This window comes from Lepisma saccharinum, chromosome 15 (genome assembly GCF_977018435.1).
Source record: "Lepisma saccharinum chromosome 15, izLepSacc3.1, whole genome shotgun sequence".
Lineage (NCBI taxonomy): Eukaryota > Metazoa > Arthropoda > Insecta > Zygentoma > Lepismatidae > Lepisma > Lepisma saccharinum.
The window spans coordinates 33,499,840-33,524,920 of NC_139243.1; the positions used below are offsets into that span (position 1 = coordinate 33,499,840).

Here is a 25,081-nt window from a genome sequence, read left to right on the forward strand (position 1 = left end):
TGTGCTCTCGTTCGTGCACCCACACACATGCCACTAATCGTTCCTCAACTGTGTTACTGCAACCACTCACATCAGCCATTGCTTCACAACTGAAATGCTCCACGCGACCTTGAAAGCAGTACCACAACTAAAATTACACTGACATTGTTCTCTGTGATACTCAAACCTAGGGTACGGGGACTTCTCGGACACCCTGTACTATACACAGTATGTATTTAAAATCAAATTGATTGTTGATTTCTTTGCAGGTCCGAAGAGCCAATCGAAAAATCGTGTGTTCAATGGCATGGCGGCCATACTATCTTAGCTCTGAGACATACTCTGCAAGTGCATTTGAACTGCGAAAACGTTACAACTCGCAGCTGACACACATAGTTGCATGTGCTGGGGATATTGTGCTGGAATGGGCCATACACAACGTCCTTCCCTATGTGCTTGGATTGTCAGCCATACTTGTTCACAAGGATGTTCTCTCACCGTAAGTATAGTTGCTTGTAGTGTTGCCCACGAGATGAGATTTTGGTTTGCCCCATCTTAGGAAATGTCAATCTCATGAGCAACACTAGTTGCTTGTTAATGTTTAGAAGAATCCACCTTAAATTCAGTTAGTGCAATATTGAGCATTCGTATACTAGTGCTTAGAGAGAGTGAAGTATGAGGATCATCCAGAGAGAATGGAACGTTTTGGTGAAAAATACAAACGACAAATGATATGTGTAAAAAATGTATGGTACAGAGACTACATACCTTACTCCACTCTTCCACATATTCACCATACCCATTCACGCACTTATCATAGCATGATACCAGTTTGAAGATACCGTCATTGTACTTGGTTGTCACCAATGTATTCAACCATGTAGTGACAGCATCTTTGATTCATCAGCCGTGGCAAAGTGGTATTCATCACATCATTACCCTACACTTCCATTATTTGCTTATGAATTTCACTGGCAGGAACTTTTCTCGCATTCAGAACCCTTATCCCACTTGGTAGGATTCTCAATTTTGTCACATGTTCAGGGCTCGCAGCTCGATACCGTACAAGTATAGGTCTGCGCCATCTCGCTGCTTGGCTCGAACTGAGGGAGCATAGGTAGAACGTTCTGTGTGCTACAGTCAAATGTTCCTTTTTTCCGGAAAGCACTTTGCCACGGCTGGTGAACTCAAAGATGCTGTCACTACATGGTTGAATACATTGGCGGCAACCGAGTACAATTACAGTATCACAATATGATAAGTGCTGGAATGAGTATGGCGAATATGTGGAAAGGTAGAGTAAGGTATGTATTTCTGGACCATAAATTTTTGCACACATCATTTGTTGCTTGTGTTTTACACCAAAAGCTTACTTTTTTCTGCATGACCCTCGTAGATTGTGTCTAAAGTTCCGTCTTGGTTCTGTTTTTTTATTAACATAAAAGCATACTGATTCATTGCTTTTCCCATGTGAATATTCGTGCATCTTTATATCTGTGTGCGAGATATACAGGGGATGGACAAAAATATGAAAACACCTGTGAAGAAAAGCTGGAATACTGTAGCTATAAGGTGCAGGACCACCTTTAGCTTCCAAAACGGCCTGCAATCTCCGAGGAATGGACAAATACAAGTCCTGGATGGTGGATAATGGGATCTTGCACCATTCTTCATGCAAAACATGGTCAAAATCCTTCTCAGTGTCTGTCTGTCTCGTGTCATGCAGTGTACATTTTCGTCCATGCAGGTGTTTATCTGATGATGCCTTTCCAGACACATTATTATGTCATCATGATCTTGGATAGAGTCCCTCTCGCTACGCCAAATAACATGGCTACTTTGGCAACAGAGGCATCTGCAAGGCGGGCACCAATAATTTGCCCTCTTTGAAACACTGTCAGCTCGGACATGATTCAGTATCAACTACACTCCACGCTATCTACATCGCAACTGTCGACTCCTACCAGTCTGACAGGGTTCTATCTCACTGCAGAAAACACAAGAATGTCGCACTTGTCCGATTTCAAGTGGAAAAATTGTGTCGATATCACCCGTTCTGTTGTTGTGGTGTTTCCATATTTTTGTCCATCCCCTGCATATTGCTTTAATATAATATACTATAGTATTATTAAATGTGTTCTTATTTCTGGGTTGCTGTAAATCAAATTATGTAGAGCAATGTAGGTCCAGTCGGTGTGCCGTATGTGAGACATATGTTCGGTTCCCAGGGTGTCAATCCCAGGTGAGAATATTTCCAAACATGTCTCTGCATGGATAGGCTGTGGGGTTCACCTAGCCTCTAATAAAATGAGAATCTGGGGTCAACTCTGGTGAGATAAGGTGGTTGGAACATGGTTCTGATCACATCACTTCCACAAATAGTCGCAGTCATGTATGTGTGGGATCTTGCCTCGACATCTCCCACGTGCTTCCACGGCATATAGCAATGTACAAGGGATAGTTTTTCCTTTATAAAAATCACATTATATTGTGTACAGTTGCACTTACAAACAGCTCTACTTCACTTCTACACTTTCCTAACATGTAGAAAATGGTAACTCTTATAATCATAGATAATATAACAATTTATTTTTGAATAATTACAGTATCTGTAACTTCAAGTTCTCAAACTGTCTTCCTCATTCCCTATTTATGCGTGCCTCATTTTTGACTTCGAATTAGTGAAGACAGGAGTAGGGATTAGGACATCAAATAAAGCACTTTGGAATCACTAAGAGATGCTGCTTAGATGGCAAAGTTGTGCAAACTCCCCTTATTTCTGTACTTTACATGGACATAATTAATCTTAAGTTGCCTGATATATAGTAAATAACAGTTGCATCATGTAGGGAGAGAGAAGCAAATTACTTATCGAGCATTGAGTGTTGTTGTTTGCCTTGTTGCTAAAGCCAAAATCATCTTTACGTGCAATCATGCACAGCTCCTCAAACTTCAAGATGGCATAGGAGCCCTCTGCATCCTAGTATATATGCAGTGAGTGTTTGCAGGCTGGTGGTTAAAAGTGGAGAGCACCATTGTTGCTAAAATTTCAGGTTCTCTTTTCCATCATTTTTGAAGTAAAGCTTTGGATAAATAGAAATCTCAAGTAGAGTACAACACACATAAATTTGCCGTTGCGTAGATACCAATTTTCGTTTCGTCTCCCTCTCTCTTAGTATCACGTGTTCTACCCTGCTCGAAAACCTTCGCTAATGTTGCCATATTGTCATTCAATTCCTGGACGCACTCGAGCAAACATCATTGAAAACAATCGAATAGCGCTCCAGCTCGCGGTTCACATCGTTCGTCAGGGAAGGTAATGTGGCAATATAGCACGGCGTAGTGGTTGCTTCTTTTATGCAGTGCATGTTCATTGGCTAGCTAGTAACTAGTGTTGCCAACTGTAATAATGAAGCACTATTTCTGTCACGGAAGGGGAAAGGCAGGTAAAATGACGGTGAGTTTTGTTGGATTGGAAGCACCATATTTTTATTTCATACTAAGTATTTTACCGGTTTGACGTTGTGTGCGTGTATTGTGTGTGTATGTGAAAGTGTGTGTTTGTTAATGAAGGTTAAATTCCATAATGCCTCCAGTTCTGTCAAAGTTGAAATAAAAAACCTTACATAGCCAAGCTTGGGAAATTCTAAGCAACGTGCACGAGTTCATGAAGGAGGAAGCCAGTGAAGGTGTTAGCATCCCAATACAGCATTTTGGCAAGAGAGCAGCGGCTGCGACTGGAGTTCCTGAACGAACAATCAGGGCTATCATGAACGAAAGACAATCTCTTGAGATGTCAGAAGGCCCCTACACATCATTCCACACTCCCAGGAAAGAACGACAAAGACCAGCGACCAAATCGTCAGTGCACGCTTTCGATGAAAACGTTATCCGTAGGCGCATATACGACTACGCTCTGCGTGAAAATGAAGTGCCGACATTGAAAAAATTGCATGTCAAATTACAGGCGGACATACATTTTGCGGGAAGTCAAGAGAGTTTGCGACGTTTGCTGCGAAAGATGGGATTTAGGTGAAGGAAGAGGAGGCTGTCATTTTTGCTGCTTAATGCGATGCATATTGTTTTCTGTGTTAAAATTACCATGCTTTGATGGGTGACCAAGTTCATAGCAGGGCCGGCGGAAGGGGAGGGCGAACCGTGCCACTGGCCAGGGCGGCAAAATTTGAAGAGAAGAAAAAAATAAGTCTATTGAAAACTGTGGTCGAGCGAGATATTCTTTTGCGCTTAATAGTATTGAAATAGCATAAGAAGTCTCATTATTTATTTTATATTTTGATGTTTTACTTAGAAATATATTGATTTTCAATTTCTCGTTGCTGCGTAATGGCAAGGGGGGGCGGTCGAAATGGAGGGGCATCTGCCGCCTCCGCCCAGGGAGGCAAAATGACTAGCGCCAGCCCTGGTTCATAGCAAAAGAAAAAGCCGCGCAGCTTATCGTCTAGTGGCAGTATATGTACTTGATATTGTTGTGGAAACCGGCATCGTTTGTAAATGTAGAACAAAGGCAACCGACTTTCGCCGATCACAGAGAGGAAATAATAATACTGCTTGAGGAGGAGTGTTGTGGTCCAATTGTCGCGGTTTAACACATTGGCATGTTGTTATCTGCCGTTGCAGTTCCGTACCAGTGTATACGGGTTTTGGGAGTGAACAGCTAGAACGCCACCATAGCATTAATGCAATGAAAAATAATATTTTTTTATTTTGTTTGAAATCACTCAAATAAGGAATCGTGTGAAGAAGTCTTCTTTGCGGCATTTTTGGTAATTTTACGTATGTGTTAGTTCATATTTTGCGAACTTTTAGTCCATATGTATGTAGCTACATACAAAGCCACTTGTTAGTACATATTAATCCTAGTCCTGGTATAATGCATGGTGTTTAAAACTCAACTTTAGATAGACCTAAATTCTCTAATTTCCTTGTTGTACGTAACAGCTGTGCATCGGCGAACTGCAGCAATTTTTCTATCTGCTCCAGTAGCAACACTGCTTCTTTAGTTCTGTCGCGCATCGCTCGGCAGAAATATCTGCGCTGGACTCTATGTTGAGAAACCTTACCCAAAATGAAGTACTGATATAAAGAAGCATATCACAATGAATGAAAGGAAAGGAAGCAGGGTTCAATTAAAGTGTCAGGGGAAAAGGCCAGTTGAGTCACTGCTCGTCAAACAAAAAAAAATGCAACACGTTATTCAACATGTAAATGATAAGGTAGAAAAACATATGCTTTCATTTATGGAAGTGTCAAATGTATGAAATGAAAGAAAGCATGTGTTAGAGGTAGGCACAGCATCAACATGACACCACTATCTCTCACTTAAGGCAAGAAATTGACTTAACTGTTGTTTTTTTTTTCCCCTGACCCTTCAATTAAGAGATTTATGCCATTTACTCTACTATCAAGTTGACTGATAAAAAGGATGAGAAGGTTATCGGTGGAAATGTGTATTTTTCTCCCTCGAAGTTTTGTATCTTCTACATGGGATTAAGAACTGCTTTAGGTGAACATCTCTCCCCCCCTCCCCCAACGGATGTAAGAGCCCTTGACAGCTAAGACTGACCTACGGGGTGACATGAGGTCAGCAACATGAACCCCCAGTCGTTTTTGTAGCTTTCCATTCAGAACACCCCAATTTCCTCACGATGGTGGGCGGCCACCGGTCCCATACGCAGACTGAAATCTGAGGAGTAAACTTGTTACGCTTCCCCCAGGAGACTTGAACCTGCACGTGTCCAGTAACTGGAGCTCAAACCTTGCACCTTAGACCGCATGGGGACAGTGTGGTACATGTGGTAAATGTATAACATTATTTTTATTATATCTGTTTGTGGGTGTGTACGCACACCTACACATTCCAAACTAAGAGTTGAATACTATGTTGTCGTGTGTCCATCTGCACTAACCCTTCAGGAGAGCTGATTGTAGGTGGACGTGTGTAAATTTTGAATACACTACATGATTTCCGCATGATGATTCACACCACTTGACATACAGATGCGTCGCTTTGGAAGAGTGAACATTAACATGTACAGAACACAATAACGTCAACTCATTTCTGACGAAAAGTCAAGATATGACAAAACAGTATTCAGCCGGCAATATGAGGAATATGTGTGCACTTCAAATGATGGTCCTGATGATCACAACATGGTGTAAATACTGTCCTGCCATATATAACTAACAGAGCTGCCAACCAGGGTGCGAAATCCTGGGGGTGGCGGGATTCCCCCACCAACAATCTAGACCTCAAAAATCCCCCACCAAACATTTTCAGGGGGGAGAGTTTTTTTACAACAAACAAAAGATAAGCAATTATTTTTAATTTCAAATATACTGTACTAAGAATAATATCGAAAACATACACAAATTAGTGTAGTTTTGAGGGTTCAGTGCTTTTTCTCTCTCAAAAGATCATTAACAAATTACATCTATATGCACAATAGAAGTAAAACAAGAATGCAAAACAATAATAACTATGAAATCTAATTTATATTAACATAAAGCAAAAAACTAAATAAAAAAATACACATAATAAAACATTCAACTATTTCATAATTTATTAACATCTTTAACCAGTTAGTAAAGGAAGTAGTTTGCTACTTTATAATATCTGATATATATAAAAGTGACATTTTTGTGTAATTCATAATAATAATAATATATTTTTAATTTAGTAATTTATTTGTACTTTTAATAACATTATAAATATGTATATTGTATGTGGGGGGAATGAGAGGGGGTTTGTAGATTAATATATTTCTCCCCCCCACAAGTCTGAAATGATTTCGCACCTTGCTGCCAACACAATTTACTCCATTGCTGTACATAAATTGTAATATTTTACTAGCAAATTCCTTTCCTTGGTGTAAGAAACAATTATACCGTATTGACAATAATGAAACTGAAAAGCACAGAAATTGTGGAAAGTGTACTTGTACACATTATTTGATACATATCATCATAGCCTTATTTAATGATTTCACTAAGAGTGGTTATTTTAGTGTAATATATGTGCTATTCATTTACATAGTGATGTAGGCATTAAATATGAAGTTATTAATTGTATGTTTATATATATCCAGAGAATGGATTCGGCCATGGAGAGAGCGTAATATAAGAGTCATTGCATGGACAGTCAACTTACCTCAAGAAAAACTCTACGTCTCACGTGTGCTCAAAATCACCTATATGACAGATACGTTAGATGCTGAAAATCTACCTATGCTAAACAAAAGAATGGGGAGAATGTATGAAGAATTATTGTACAGAGGCAGCACACTGAAAGAATAACTCTTCATTTTGTACTGTTCGTTTTGCTGTGGTGTTATAATTTCACTCTTTTAACATATCTTATTTTGTGTTGAACGCATATCATTCCTAGTCTTTTGGCATATCCAATTTCAAGGCAGGCTTTTTTAGGGGGCAGCTTGGCCAGTATTACTTGGGTCAGTTTGATATATGTAGTGCAGCTGATACTTACGTGAGAGAGAGAGAAAGATTTGTGCTGAGATACTTTACTTAATATTGTGTTTAATGAATTATGTTCGTAAAGCTGTATGTGTGGCAAGCTTTGTTTTTCTTTTTAAAATTAATTGTAAATAGGGGTACTGAAGGAAGAAATTAAATAAATTGCCTTGAGTATAAATAAATTTAAAATTTTAACTGAATTATTGGTAAAATATTAAATACTAATTTGTAAGTACTACGAGGATACTTTTTCTCCTTGTTTTCAGTAAAATTATCTGGTCGTAATCAACATAGTGGGATCATTCTTTTGCAATATATTTTACTTTTCTATTTACACAGTTTCTTTTGCTATGCCATGTTGATTATTGTGAATGTATTTGTATGTTAACAACACATTAATGTTAAAGCGACACTGGACTCTTGACCTGCAACAGCAAATAGTTATCAAAAATTTCTCGAATTACTCTCCTTTTGAGAAACCACTGTGATATTCCAAATTGCATATGTTACAATGTACCTTTCATAAACCTTATTTTATTTATGAAGTAAAATCATAATCAGGACATTTCCTGTTATTGCAAATGGTGATGTATCATAAGTTTTTCATTTGAATCATCAGAAGTGCCCAATATGTCAAACTAAATCAAATCCAGCATAGTTGGTTGTTTATTGGTGACAAAATATCTGTCCTCATAGTTGCCAGAGCAGTCATCTTGGATTTTTAATTCCAACTCAATCAGATTTTACAACCGAGATGTTTTTTTCAACATCACTATTTGCAAGAAGAACAAGTGTGCAGTTTATCATTTCAAATAGTCAGAAGTTGGGCGTAATGTAACACAATTTATATGTTACTTTTTCAGTGCTTATGTTAATAATGTATTTCTCTTTTTCTGTACTTGCCTTAGTAAGGCATTGCCAAAATTACATGAGTAATTGTAATTCCACTTCATTACCTTGTGTTGTGTTTACATCACTTTCATAAATGCAACTGGAGGATTTATTTTGCAGAGCAAAACATGCTGTGTTGTGTTGTTTGTTGTAAATTTATCATTGTAAAGGTACACTGGGAAAACATGCACTAAATAGAACAGATTTGATACTTCTGTAAGCAGAAAAGCTGAGCCAATATCATGTTGATCCAATACCAGTTCCGATACTCATACAAATTCCCACCAATACCGATGTCCATACTTTGAAATTGGAACGGGCATAGGCCATCCTGGTCCAATAAGATGGGTGACATGAACGATGGGCTATAATTGCAGCGCATCTCTAGTATGTGTGTGTTGTATCCACCTCTTTCAAATTCCAACTCTTAGATGTTGCATTTTCTTTGCTGCTGAATTTTACTTGTACTCGTGTCCAGTTTAAAGGCACTTTTGTTTATACCCTTGAGAAAAGCATTGAATAATTTATATGCACATTGTGGATATATTTTATCAGAATTCTGCTTCGAATTAGCAGTTAGTGATGATTTCAATTATAATAGAATGGAATAGAAATTATAATAGAAATATATAATATATATAATTATTATTTTCATTAATTAATTATCAATCACTATATGTTTTCAGAACTTTTATTCAATGTTATATTTTTTTTACATTCCGAAAATTGTTACTGAAAAGATCATAAATGTGGTAATTGTTGAAAGAGGACATGTAGATCTCAGAAAAGAAAATGCTAAATAATAACACACTTAACAACATATTTTCTATGACTTTCCGAAAAACAGCACAAAACCCCCGTCTTCTGGAACATTTTCCTGGACACCACTGTTGTACCTGTGGCCGATTTCTCACACTGTGGCCCTGTGGTCGCTCCGAACGATGCGCGACAGTCTCCGCTGGCCTCTGTCATGAATGAGCCACTGTCGGCATATGGCTCGGCTGAAGGACGTGTCGTTGTTTGCCCATCGTTGTACCACTTTCGATACGTGCTCACAACAGCAGCACGAGAGCAGCCAACAAGCCGTGCCGTTTCGGAGATGCTGGTAACAAGGCATCGTGCCATCACAATTTGACCTCTTTCAAACTGTGAGAGATCGGCCGCTTTTCCCATTCTGATGCCAGAGACACTACTAACAGTGAGCCTGTAGACCTGCTCAATATATACTATGCTGCTATCGTGACACATGTTACTCTTCGTGCTCCAAGCATGCTAAATGTTCCCGAGTCAGGGTGGTCATAATGTAATGGCTCATCGGTGTAAATATTTTCTGTGGAATTATACCATATCAAGCTACCAGAGTTTTGCATTTAATCACAAAAGCCATTTCTCCACAATAGTGTTAGAAAAAATACAGAAATTCATGCATAATTTACCAGAATATTTAGACCCGCGAAAGTGATTCATGTCATTTTTGTGGACCACAAAACAACTCCAGAAAAGTATAGGTGGATAATAATGATTGATTCCAACTAATTATTTCCAATACCAATTCAAATACATCAGCATCGGTATTGGCTCAGCCCTAGTAACCAGTTAGATGTCCTTATTGTATGACAAATAATGGTAATACGTTACTTTTGGAAACAAAGTAATGGTAATGTCATTTTTTAGACACCCAAGGAAGTATACAAAATATATTTTCCAGTACAAGACAAGGCAGTTTCTTGTGATACAATGAAATGTGTGTTTATCCACAAAATGAGTTGACAAGACATATTTGTCCTTACCACCTGTTTTTTTAATTTTATTTTAACTTACACATTTTGCTATTTTCAAGATTGAGGTTTCACAAACAGAAAATGGCATTACGTGCTATTGCTAGTGTGTTGTAACGTCAAATTCAGCCTCCATAGAAGTGATTGGGCCTCCTCGATGGCATAACGGTAAAACCGTTGCCTGACGATCAAAGGGTCCTGGGTTCAATACCCAGTTGTTCGGTTGCACTTCAGGCTGAAGGTCCGGTCCCAAATAGATTTTCTGGGCATAAAGTGAACTTAAAACAAAAACTCGAAACTCAAAATAGAAGTGATTGTTCCTAACCTTGTTTAGTGTAGAAATTTTGAAAATGTATCCACAAAAATTCAAATTTTGTTTTATTGCTAAAGTAGCCACTCTGGCACTAGCCCATAAATCTCAGCCTTAGAACAGTGCAGTCTGCATAAACACAGTGTATTTTTCAACAAGTTGATAGCAATGAGTCAAGTTACCACATACTTAAGACTGTCTTTTATATTGGTGTAAATGTTCTGCGAGGTTTGTCCAATATTCAGTAATTATATTCTTTATAATTCATCTGTTCAGGTATGTTAATAACATGGAACTGTGCTGATTGTCTGTGAATATTTGAATATAAAATTTATGTTTGTTGATCTTTGTCAATCTCGAGGGTTTATTTCTCTTGTAGTCTACAGTTGTTACAAGCACTCTCTCTCCTCAGACATTTATTTTTAGTTTGATCTGTTATCTGGTTTGAAAACTGGTTAAAGTTTTTTTTTTTGTTTTTTTTTATGCTTTTAACAACACAAGAGAAATAATTCTACAATGCAGGCAATGCGTACATACAAGAAAAAATATACATCTATCAAGGGTTTATACACAAATTTTGATGCTACCTCAGTGACCAATCGAATTGAGTGGGTGACATAATATGTCGCCACTAAGGGAGACTTTCACACCAAAAGCAACAGGCAACATGTGTCGCTTGAGGATTTCACCAATCCAATGCAGGCTTGTGCAGCCTGGTATGCCACTACAGTGTGAAACATTTCTGCTATTTGGTTTATCCCCTAGCAGCGTGTATCACGTGTCACTTCAGTCAAATCTCCCATTCAGCTGTTGGTTCTAGTCCAAGCCTGGACATGGATATTTCTTTCTAAATACCCCTACACATATGTCATCTCATCATACAATTTGCATAAAGAGGGAGGAAAGCAAATTAAAGAAAAATTCAGATACACAATTTTCGATTCGAGAAGTATTCGGGCAATTTGAAGGGGGGAGGAGATATGGTCTCAAAAGCCAGAAAACAACTAAACAAATGTTACACAATGAAAGCTTGTTGGCAAACCGTGCCCCTCAAAGTGTTATTTGCACTGCAGAGTTAAGGATGAAGTAATGATAGCTTAAAAAAAGTTGTGAGGGGGAATTTAAATCAATGGTTAATAATGTAATCTACATTCAATTCTAGCAATTACATTGCAATGGCATTCTCACCAATAAGATGGGTTAAAAATAAGGAGCCTTGTTTCAAGAAAATATTGATCTTCAAATTTGAAGAAGGAGCTTAAAATCTCATTCACAAATCCAATACCATTTATGGATCATTGAGTAATGTGATGTAATGGAGTTCTTAATAATAGAAAAAATGTAATAGTAAATCAAATAAATTTTAAAAATCTCCACATTACAGGATAGTTTCATCAAGGAAGACTGGCCACTTCTGGGCTTAAGTGCCATGAGGAGATATTCGGTCATATTACGTTGGTATATTCTTGTTTATATATCCAATGTTTTGTGTTATAATTGTGATATTGGAAAGGCAACATTACATTACAGTTCACACTGTCAGAAGATGATAGAGCCTGTTGTGGACTTCTTTTTTTTTTTTAGAAAATTAATTGCGATTTGCAAGACACACAGGCAAAGGGTAAGCGGCATGTTTTCTGAAATATATTTTCACAAGGTATAAGTTACACATTATGAAAAAGAATCCTACGAATACCATCTTTCTTAGATAGAGTTAAAATCTTTTATAGCAATTGATTACAGCTTGTTTTATAGCAAATGATTACAGCTTGTTAAACTTTCTATACATGTTTTCAAAGCAATGGTACGAAAATTATCAAGCCTTCACAGTACCTGAGGGAATGTTGCATAGTCAGGCATGAGCTCACTGAAATTTTGGAAAATTACACTGCCCTACAATGTAATTTTTATGGAAACAAAAGTAGAAGTTTTCTTCATAGATTTTGAAATTCTGAATTTATATAATCGCATTATTCTCCATAGGTTGCCCTGAAACCACATGTGTCCTAGCATGTGCCATGTGGTACCTCAATTTGCACAACCATTATAACATTTATTATTATATAATAATTATTTTAATTATTATCAAAATTGCTTTTGTTTTTCATAACGAAATAATGTGAATTTAGTATTTTATGTGATTTTGAGTCTTTCTCACTAATTTCACATTTCATGCATATTCTGTGAAAAACTTCATGAAGATGAAACATTCTGGCAAAAGTAGAATTTATAAATAATCCCAATTCATATGGATATTTTCCAGATTGTTATTTTGGTACCCAAAAGGAAAACCTGGCTATGTCCTCAAGTGAATATTACATGCAATGATGAACAAATCTATAGTGAAATAATAATTTTCCTGAAAAACACCAAGACTACATTTTTCTTATTTTATTGTTCTTTTTATTTTACTATTACTGTGTTTTTTTCAGTATCGTCTTTGTTTTTTATGCAAGACACTTTACACATTTTATGTAATGTGTGTTGAGTGGTTTCATAATTTTAATATCAGTTATATACATGCAAATGAATTGTTTGTGGACCAAAACTTTTGTAAATTTTAGTTTTCTTATTGTTTACTTGTGTTTTTTATGTTGTATTTAAATTTTCAGTCTAGAAAAAAAAACTGTATCGTTGATCAAATAATCTGTTTGACAGACACAATACCTTACTGACAGTTTATGAATTATTAGCATGCACTTCTTTCTCAAATAATAGTGATAAAATATATTTGTACTATTTCTTAACTAGTCGCAAGGTTGAGAAGTGTTATTTAAGAAAGGTTACACTCAGCTTTTACAGTAATTATACATATCATTTTTGGCAGCATTTTTAACATTTAATATACTGGAATTTCCGACTGATTTTTAAAGAGTTTTTCTTTATTTTATTTGAAAGGTAATTAATGTTATTTACAAGTACAAAATTACAGGTTAAAAATGCTTCTAGTCCATGTTGTCATTGGCCATATACAGGTACTGAGGCTACTTTTTTGTGTCAAAATATTCTTTTATTTTTGGTGTTGTAATGGAAGAATATATGGATTTTTTTTTACAATTTATGTGCTCTAGTAATGTGGGCATTGGTAGAATTTGATTTGTAAGCTTTGAATTTTGTACTCAATAAATTGTGATTTTTTTCAACATTGATTTTTTGTAAAGAGATTGACATTTTGTATTGAGAATAAATGTACCCATTTCCTTGTTTAGTGTCTTGCCTGTGTGTTCGGTTAAGTCCTCACATTACTTCAAGTGTCTGAGATTCAAATATGCAGAGGTTGCTATTTTTTCCTGTATTCTTAATATTGCCAACAGCCTATGCTCACCGTACCTTGCCTAGCTCATACAAACCATTTGTTTTGCACTAATCTTTCTTTTTTGTCACTAAATACGAGGCTCGTACCAAAAGTAATGAGCATGTATTTTTTTGGAAGCAAATCTGTAACAGCAGTTGTCCCATCTGTTGTGTAGCCTTGACTGTCGTAAGACAACAGTATCTTTCATCAAGTGACCAGTATTACTCCTCTAACAAAATGGCAGACAACAATGTTTCATTTTGTCATTGCATTTCTCGTCAAAACTGCAAATCGTCACTGCAGAAATTCACCCAAGACTCATCCGAATTATCATTGCATGTACCCGACTGTATTTATTTTAGAGCACTTAAAGAGCATATAATCTTTGAACGGTCATCCTGTACATGCCAGAGCTTCTTGATTCAACAATAATTAACAAAATTTTGGTTTACTAAGAGAAATTCAAATATATGGATTTGTTTTAAATGTTATTGCTGTATATTTTTATGTTTAAAAATATCATAAATTAATTGTAATTAAATTAATGTTAATTTTTGTGGTCTTCAAAAATATCCTGCTTGCAATTCATGCTTGTACAGTGGGATCCATGAGTATTGCCGTGCAAATTGTCTATCACCATGTTCGTGCATTTTATTTGACCCAATAAGAGCTTCAAGAATTAAAAGATAACTCAATACAAGCTGTTGACAACTTCTGCACCAGCACACACAAAAATCCATTGCTTAAAACACATAAGATGTAAGAAAACAAATTATGAAAATAGTCATGGACAATTTGCCGAGCAATACTAGTGGATCCCACTGTACCAGGTGTGCTGGTTAATAATTCTTAATTTTGTTGCTGGATGGTGCTGGAAGCAAGGGTTGGTGCACAGTCTCAACTGTTATGTCAGTGTGTTGCCAGGACAGTACCTGTGAAATGCCGTGGATGAGCAACCGAGTGAGAGTGATCGGGTTTGTGTGGGAAACATGTTGACCTTGAAACCAAATAAGGAGCATGTGCAGTACGTCCTGCTTTTATTGTTCAATCAAAAGAAAAACGCAACTGAAACCCATTGTATCCTTGTGGAAATGTACGGTGACAATGTCCTAACGCAAGACGCGTGTGTGCGTTGGTTTCGACGATTGAAAAGTGGTGATTTCGACTTGAAAGACAAAGATCGCCCAGGCGAGCCAAAAAAATTCCAAGACTCCGAATTGCAAGCGCTGTTGGATGAAGACAATATGCAAACGCAACAACAAGTGGCAGAGAAGTTAAATGTTGGTCGCCAAACCATATCTGATCGTCTTCATGCCATGGGAAAGATCCAGAAGGCAGGAAAATGGGTCCCACATCATCTGAACGACAGACAAATGGAAAAGCGAAAAACGGTGTGTGAAGTGTTGCTTTCTCAGCATGAAAGAAAGTCTTTCTTGCATCGGATAGTGACTGGGGACGAAAAATGGATCTACTTCGATAACCCAAAATGCAAAAAGTCATGGGTTGACCCAGGACAACCTTCAACATCGACCTCAAAACCGAATCGCTTCGGAAGGGAGACAATGCTGTGCATTTGGTGGGATCAGAAAGTTGTGTGGTGTACCATGAGCTTCTGAAACCAGGTGAAACAGTGAATGCTGTTCGCTACCGTAAACAACTCATCAATTTGAACTATGCATTGATCGAAAAGTGCTCAGATTGGGAGACAAGACACGGAAAAGTGATTTTGCAGCACGACAATGCCTCGTCACACACAGCGAAAGGCATCAGAGACACTATTTCTACACTAGGCTGGGAATTCTTGCCCCACCAGACTTAGCCCCTTCGGACTACCACTTGTTTTCATCAATGTCTCACTCACTTTCCCAGCAACACTTCAACAATTACGAAGATGTCGAACAATGGCTTGCTGACTGGATCACCTCAAAATGTGAATGATTTTTCTGGAAGGGCATCCACAATTTGACGGACAGATGGGAACAATGTATAGCTAGCAATGGGGCATACTTTGAATAAAGCATTTGTTACCTTTCTCCCCAGATACATTTGTTTTCTTTTGGATATCAATTAAGAATTATTAACCTGGTAACATGTTACTCTAGTTGTATCTTATCTAAAATAAAGTCAGTGTTTGAATTGAAGAGGAGGGTAAGTCCCTCTCTGGATCTTTTCTCCCTGAGTGTATATGGGAGGTATAGATAAAACTAACCCTGTACATTGTAACATTCCATGAAGGCCTTGGTTGGGGGGGGGGGGGGGCACAGTCTTAGCTGTTTGTGGAGGTAATTTGATTAACGCCATGCTCTAGGTGTAGGAACATTGCTGGAAAAATTCCCATGTGAAATGACCCACACTGGGAATTGAACCCTGTTCTCCTGGTGGCTGTCAGGACTTCACTAATGGTGGTAATGGCATTGCCTTGTAATCGAGATGTCCCCGAATCGATATCTGCTAGGAGCACGTAGTGGTTCGGTTCCCACTTTAAACTGTAGGACTTGAAACAATAAACACGAAACTGATGTCAGTTAAGGCCTAATTCCGCGAGGATATCCAGTTACCTGGCTACCTGACCAGAAGTGATGGCTGGCTGCTTGGCTGGTTTTGAGGAATAGGTCATGTTTTAATTGCTACTGGCTTTCCTCAATTGGATTCCGTGGAACAGCCAATCAGAGCAAAGTTTGGCCATGTGAAGATAATGTGTGGGTTTGCAAAGGAGAGTTTTTTTTGTCTGTGGTTTCAGAGTGTTGGCTGTTTTTGAAGTATATTAAATGTTGTTTTTTTTTTTTAATCCTGTGAATCTCGTGCATGAACATGCATACCCGAGTTCATTAAAATGCTTGTTTGGTACGCATTCATTACCATAATTTTTTTTTTTGAACCAATTTCTAGTCCATACTTTTCTTTTTTAATTTTTAATAACAGCAGTAATTCTGCTACAACGTTCTTCAAATCACTTGTCCATCTTTATATCTTGTCTGCTCTGTGCAATGTCTTATAGGAACAAAAGTGTACCGACATGTACGGTAACAAGTGTCATGTGAGGCAAAAACAAGCGTAGCCAGTCCAGCGCCAACTAGATGTCCTACCAACTGGACCACCTTGGCTCTAAGTATGTATGTGCTATCAGTTATTATTATTATTATTCACTAAGTTTCAGTATTAAAACATAGTGATAAGGTGGGAAAGTGATAATTGTAGTAAGGTAAACCGACATAATATCAGACACTTTTTGAAATCACCATAATTAACCCACTAAAATTTAACAGAAATGCACGATTTTTGGTAATATGAACTATTGGTACCTTACCATTTACCTTGTGATGTGTTTATCTCCCTTATTGTTAAATTATTTGTTGTACAGTACAAATTAAAAACAATGCAAATTTGAGGAATCGAAAAAAGCCGTCCGAATATTGGATAGTTGTATGCCTAATATCGGATAGGAATTTAACATTATATAATATACATATTAACATTATATCTTAAATAAAATACATCTCATGATAGAAGCAACGTATTGTTTATTTTACTGGAAGGATGCAAATGCTCAAATATAACATGGATCACAAAAGTATGATTAGTACAAAAGAGAATGACTTGCTATGCTTTATAGAAATCACATACATATGTCTTCCAGTTGTCACTATCAGCACATAATTCATGTGCCCACTGAAAGCAACGGGTGCAACGAATCCAATCCTCACCCCTGCTGTTGTGCTCGTAGGCCTCGCCACAGTAGATGCAGTCACAATCATCGGCACTGTCATCGTCATCAGTAGAAACTAGTGTCAGAATATCTCGCAGTCGTAGTCCATAAAACTGTCTATCCAGTTCTTCACAATACTTCATTAACTCATTTTCTAAGTCTGTGCCGAGAGTTGGTTTCCATCCTAAAGGAACTGCTACAAGGTCCACAGACTTTTTTGTTGGATGATTAACATAATTTTCAAGTGTCGAACGCGGTACATTGAATGTTTTTGAAGCCTTCAGGAAACCAATTTCATGATTTTTAACAGCTTCCACTACCTTCAGCATCGACTCCTTGCTCCATTGCTTTCTCTTCGACATCTGTAACAAAACAATGAAGAACCCATTGTGAAACCTGCATAATATAGGATATCTGATATTTGGCAGGCCTCACTATCCGATATTATGCCGAACGCTGCCTCGTGGGAAACATAATGTTAATATCAAACAAAGACATTTACCAGAACAGGACTAGCATATCAACATACTCTATTATTTTATCTTTCTGTGAAATATAAGAAAGCTTTAGTTTCTCCTTACCTTCAATGTGAAATCCTATGATGATGAAATGCTTCCAAAAACTCAGAAACTGAAAATTTCTGTTTTCGTCGATCGTGCACGCGCAGCTTGCTCAACAGCGTTCCCACTCACAATGAAGAATTGGCGGGAATCGACGAACGTAGTTCAGTGGATTGTTGCAGATGGCAGCACCCACAAACCGAGAAATGGTGGTATCCGATATTGGGCGGGTATCCAATATTATGTCTGTTTACCTTACTAGCATTCTTTTTAATGAAAAAAATGGAAATGCTGGAACTGGACTAGAGGGAGAAGAATGACACGTACTACAGGAAAATTAACACATCGAGAAATTATTTAATGCTTATTATTGTAACCGGTGCTGAAAGTGAACTAGGAACATTTATGCACAGCCAGCATCCCCCCAGTTGTCATCATGTTATATACATGGGAGGAGCATCCTCCAGTTGGCCTCAAGGTTCGAGCAAACATATCGTCACCTTACGATTTCCACTTCAAGCTCTGATTTGGTTATCACATCGCGCTACGACGCCAGGGGTCCCGGGTTCGAATCCAGGCCTGGGCATGGATATTTGTGAGTGTCCATTCATGAATTTCATCATATCATCACTCATCCCCATCTTTGCAACTTAGCCAGAAGTGGCACAAGTGGCGAAGTAAAATAAAGCAAATCAATCAATCAATCAATTCAAGCGCTGATTGCTGCTATTATTATTTTATTAGGTTTTTGCACATTGTTTTTCTTTACTAACAGGCTTATGTTAACGTGCATATGTGTTCCCTCTCTCCATAATTTCCATCAGGGGCGACACTGTCATAATGATGAACAGTCGCGGCGATTGTGTTCCAAAACTGGGGCGGGCAAAGACAGTATATTTTCCTTTGTATATAAGGTTTAGCATAGTGCGGGGCCAACGCTCCCCCCCCCCCTAATCGCCGCCACTGTGATGATGAATATAATGGAACTTTCATTGTTTCGACCCCTTAATAACAATGTAAATATCAAAATATGTTATTTAAAGAACCGTCCTCTGCCCCCCCCCCCTCATTTTAACAGTCCTCCAGTGGTCCACGTACACCAAAAAGTCTGGCGCTCCCACAAATTTGATATTTGAAAAGGCGTTCAGACTTCAATTGTACCGTATACACTGTATACTTTTAGGCTGAACCCCTTTAACATTGTACAGGGTGTTCCATAAGCACCGCACGATTTTTTAAATATATGTTGGAAAAACCTTCGCCGCTTCATTTCTCGTGAAGTTCTAGCCTGATTTGATATATCACATCACCCCATTTTCTTTGAAATTTTTGTGTCGAATTCAATATGGCGGTCAACAATATGCCGGACCTGCGCTTGACACATACGCGGCTAGGAATCTCCCGGTACCTAACCTATTTATTTCATGACCAGCATAACTTTTACATTTTGTAGGGGGTGTTAAGGGACATTTGACTCGTCATAGTTCATGTAATGAGCATTTTATCAGTCACATAGTTAAACATATTATTTTGCACCTATCTTCTGATCCCATTGCAGTCCCAGAATGATTTTTTGATATGTTTTAGAGTATGGCATGAGGGACCAAATATATTTTTTTCACGATTTTTGGTGATGACATGTTGTGAGATATTCAAGGTCACGTGACAAAATTATATTTTTATCCAAACGTAGACTTGTTATATATCACTGGAAAGCTTGTTCAATTCCCTGTACAATAAGCTTTATTTGAGCTTCCTAGGTGAAACAGGGGCAGAGTTACAGTACATTTAGTATAGCTAAGCGAGCTCAAAAAGGGCAATTTATGCAAACTTTCACCTTGAATAATTTAACAATTACAAGAGACAAGAGACTCAAAATTTTCATAGTTGCTAAGTTCCATGCATAGTTTCAACTCCCCACATTTCATGAAAATCGGAGCAGGTTGTAAATTTCACATATCTGTGTTGATTTGGCATAGAATGACTTGAACGCTATATGGTGGATATTTCCTTGCAAACTACAAATAAAATTGGCCGCAAACATGGCGGTTGTGCGCATCCTGACGTCACATGAAACCCACATATAGAGGTGGAGTGTACACGACCGTATTCGCGCGGTGAATCTGTTCGTTAACGCCAAGTCCATAAAGCTTGGCGCCCACTGAGACGTCGATAAACGCAGCAACAGAAAGCAACAGCACTTCTGTTGTCTTCTTCTATTGAAACCAAATGGTGTAACGCACACTGCAGGGAAACGTGCGGAACCGAAGCGGGAATTTTCGTGCCACAAGTCTGCAGGTTATCGCCCACTGAAGACGCCGGAAACAGGTCGGTTGCTGTGTCCCAGTAGGCGTCAAGCTTAATAGTGACCCAACGAGTTTTCCGCCGAGTAATCCACCGCTGAAAGTCCCACATAACCATAGAATAGAATAGAACATAGGTTTATTTCAGAATGAGCCTTTGCGGCTATACACACATTTCCAAACATCAGTGAAGATTTTTTCCTCTTCTGCTTCTTCCCCCCCCCCCCCCCATAACCCCTCTCTTTATGCCCTCACATGTTCAACTTTACCTTTCCTACTAATTGTGGATTCTTCTCTCACTACAATCTATCAACCTGTTTCATTTTTCTCATAATTTTACTTGATGTCCCGGGTCTTTGAAACACGACCAGCATTAATCCTGGAATCGGAGGCCATCCGTGATGAAATCGACGCTACTCCTATCGGAATGCTTTGAAAAGCAAATTAGTGGTTCGGCTGCAGAAGTGCTTCAATAACAGAGGCACCCATCTGAGTGATATGATCTTCAAAACATGATTAAAATATACTCTGTCAAACTCCCAAGACGGCTTACCAATGTCCTATTAGTAAATCGTACTTAGGCCTATCGGTTGTGTTTCTCTGTTCAAATCGGGTGTTTTTTGTTTCTTTTGTGTACCGCCTATATCATTATTGTTACTATTAACAGGTATATTATTAAATGTAAGTGTGTGTCAAATTCTTCGGTCTTCCTTTACTTTTATCTTCATTATTTACTTTTCTGTATTATAGCCACAGCATAGGCGCCGACTCCATGGGGCTTAGGGGGGCTCGAGCCCCCCCCCCCCAATGTTAATGATGTGGGGGCAGAGCCCCTCCAATAATTTTGGTATTATTTTTCTTCTCTTGTAAAGTTTACTCTGAACTGTGCCACATGAACTTAACTTTAAATACACATTTGAAATGTTCTAGACCATCAACTTTGGGTGGCTGAGACCGCTAAACCATCAACTTTGGGGGGGGGGGGGCTCTGACCGGAGACAGCAAAACACACGACTTATTACTATATACTAAGTATATAATGATTATTTATTATTATACATATATTAATCAGAGACATAATGAATTTAGCCAACGACTTGTTAAAGACTGTTTGGGAATCCCCTAAAAGAATGCAAATATTTAGGAATATTATTGATGTGAATGAGAAGGCTGACCGTACTGGACTGCGACCACTTTGCCCTCGTCGGTGGACGTTGAGAGCCTCCAGTATGCAACAGATCTTAAGGAACTATGAAAACCTTCTCAATTTTCTTGAGAAATTTTCTGAAGAAGATTCTACTGACGCAGCATCAAAATGTGCTGGATACCTGGAGACAATGCTTCACTTCAAGACATTTTTCTTTCTCTTCCTCTACTGCCATGTGATGAGTCCAATAGAAGAGGTAAACTGAAATATTCAGTCTCCACGCATTGGTGCTACAGAAGTGGAATCAAAACTAAAATACTTGACTGATATCTTTCAAGAAAAGCGAATGTGTTTTGAGCAGTTCTGGCTGAAATGCACAGAGGGCAAACCGAGTCTCGTTGATGAGCCAGAAGAGACTTGAAAATTCTGATGCTGCCAAACATCACAAGTTCTACACTCCAAAATAGTATTACAAATCAATATACACTGACGTGTGTGACACAGCAAAATCATGTGTTAAACAAGGACATGAATCTACAGGACTACAAAAAGTAACAGCCGTAGAGACAGAATGCATCTCGGCTGTGAACAGTTGCACAACAAACTTTCAGCAAACGCGATAATTCTTTCGCCAAGATTTGGATGCCGATAGGCTCTCCTTACACATGTCCATGCTTGGTGATATCGCCAAACAGAAGAAAGTGGTTCTAATTACCATGCGTGACATAAGGAAGTTTCTTTTGGAAGACAGCACCCTACAGGAGCCAAATTCATGATGGTCCTCCGCACTGTGCCAGTGACGACAGCCACAGCCGAAAGGTCATTCAGTGCTATTCGCTGACTAAAGACATATTTGAGATCTGCAATGAGGCAGAAGAGACTAAGCATTTTAGCGGTAGTCCACATACATCAAACTGTGCTTGATAATTTGGACCTGAGACAGGTCGTTAATGAGTTCATAAAAAAATAACCCAGTGCGTAGAGCAACTTTTGCTTTATTTTTAAATCATATTCATATGTTTTTGTTGTATATGCACTTTATATCTTAGTGTACATGATATTTTTTTATTATTGCAAAATTAAATTTAAAAAGTAAAATATTGTAGCAAGGAAAAAAGTAAAACTATTTTCCTGCAATTTGTGTTAGCATTTATGTAAATAATTAAATAAAACTGTTAAATATTCGTTATTTATGGGTTATTTGCAACCCCATCACATGTCTGTTGCGGACATTAAAACACACCCATGCCCTCGCCGGGACTCGAACCCGGAACCTCTGGATCAAAGCGAGTTGAGTTGACCACCCAACACGCTCGGCTACCGAGGCCGGCATAAAACTGTTAGGTTGGTCTCTTAATGTAAATACATACTTTTCAATAAAAATGTTAATTGTTATCTAAAAAACAAATGAGCAGACACAAAAGACATAAAGAGACTTTGAAACATTTTCTAAACGTTTTTATTGTTACATTTCATTTGCATGAGGAATATAATAGCTGCTTAAAAACTGCTATACGAAGACGTAATTTTTATTTTTAAAAAAGGGAGGGAGTGAGTCATTCATTCATTTATTTCAGTGATCAGAGCCCCCCCAATAATTTTGACAAGTCGGCGCCCCTGAGCCACAGTAATTGTACACAACTTATATTTTTTTTAAGAAACGGTCTGTGACTTTTAATACATTTAATTATACATTAAATAGTACCCTCAAAGGCAGTATCTAAATGTGAAGAAATAATTTTCTGAATCCCCCCTTCCGTTGTCCACTGTATAGGTTTGGCTTAACGGGGGCAAGGGCTGCACTCGCTCCCCCCCCAAATTCCATGTTTATTAAAATCTATATGGTGGTAATTTGTTTAACCATTTTGAGCCTGAGGTTCATGTTTTACCCTCCACTCCCCCAGTTACGCTGATAGTCCACTGAGATATAGTTTTCCCCAAATGGTAGAACATTTACGTAACCACTGTGTAAAAAGTGTGTGAATGAGTTCTTGCGAAGCCTTCCAGGTGGCAGCACAAACGCAAAAGTGTGTAAGATCTACCACGAAGCTCACAACGAAATTTCAATGTATGCACAGCACTACACCTTGTTTCATTCGAACACAGGAAAAAGTAACTCAATTAAAGAAGATAAATAAAACTGTGATCTATTCTTTATTGTCATATAGGGGCCTCCCCATGTGCATAAAGTGGACTTAAAAACAACAATTCAATTATTGTCATGTACTAACGTGTGGCCCGATTAAGGGAAAGGCCAGTCCGTCACCGGTGTGTGAGTACTTTTCGAAATAAGTATATTTCTAGATGCGTTCCTTCTCACCTTTTATAATATTCCTGGCTCAGTGATATATATCCACACACACAACAAAGGGAAGGCCGCCCGCAGTGGGCACTTGCCCTCCCCCCCCCCCCTTTAGATATTTGGATAAAGGTTCATGTAATTCGAATGGTGAAATGATACCAATGTTTTATTACAAATAATATTGTTTTCTGCGATTTGCAGGCTGTCAGTTACAGCAATTATCTCCCATGTGCAACAAAATAAGTAGGGGGTATCCGGTATGAATAAACAAATTGTCGGGACGGGATCTGGAATAGATATTAATAATCCTAACCTTCGGGACTGAAAAAACTTCTCCATTTCCAGACTACGTCAGGAAATTTTACAAAATTTAACCTGTGCGGTGAAAATCTTGAATTGTACGTACACACTATTTTCCCTTCATGTGATTGTTTTTGCATTTCTGGAATAAAAACTGTTAATTTCAAGAAGTTTCACACACTTATAGTGCAGAAAATATCAAGAATTTACCTATTTTAAAGAAGATCCTTTTGTGGAGCATGATCGCCTGCCCTAGCTCGCTTCCTGCGTATACAATGTTAAGTCAGCAGATGAGAAGGTGTTTGGCCCCGACTTCCGCAAGGACGGAGAATGCTATAGGCGAGAAGTCGGGGGAGAATAGTCAGTGCTTGATTGGATTGTGTTGAGACAGGGAGGAAGCTTCGATTAGTGTGAGCTAGTGTGGAGAGGCCGTGCACCATCATCGACAGGTACAGTACTGGCCAAAAGAGTGTCAAGTTTTGGTTTTTTTGCTGTAACTGAGGTATTTATTGCAAGAATTACACAATATTGGCACCAAAACATCTTCAAATGAATTACATTCGACTGATAACCGAGTGGTTCGGCAAACTGTGAAATGGTCTAAAAAAAGAACAAATTTATGTAAATAGAAAAAAAATACACACCATCGAACATAAATAAATATTGCACTTCAGTTCACCGGGAAAGGTCAAAACTGGTGTTGATCAACACAAAATTAACAAACAGCATCTAGTACTTTGTGGCAAAGCCTTTGGCGATGACGCGGCTTGGCAATGACGCGGCATGGAGTCGATAAGGTTGTGGATAAAATAGACTGGTATCTTCTTCCATTCCTCCTCCAACTGAGCAACCTTCTCATCAACATTTTGTGCTCTCTTCCCTGCCAGACAACGCTCCAACTCCTTCCACATGTGCTCAATCGGATTGAGATCCGGGGATTGGCTGGGCCACTCGAGAACATTAACGCGACGGCGGCGGAACCAGTTGCTGATGTTTTTGGATGTGTGTTTTGGGTCGTT

The 25,081-nt window shown here is 38.2% G+C and overlaps 1 protein-coding gene across 1 annotated transcript in view; it reads left to right on the plus strand.

Moving 5' to 3' along the window:
- LOC145999665 (glycerophosphodiester phosphodiesterase 1) overlaps positions 1 to 13,576 on the plus strand; it is a 113,611-nt gene extending 100,035 nt beyond the window's left edge. The window contains exons 5-6 of the mRNA XM_083136798.1: positions 249 to 478; positions 7,086 to 13,576. Coding sequence (XP_082992924.1) covers positions 249 to 478; positions 7,086 to 7,293 — 438 coding nt within the window. The 3' untranslated portion in view covers positions 7,294 to 13,576. The remainder of the gene's footprint in view (positions 1 to 248; positions 479 to 7,085) is intronic.
- Positions 13,577 to 25,081: the final 11,505 nt, after the last annotated feature.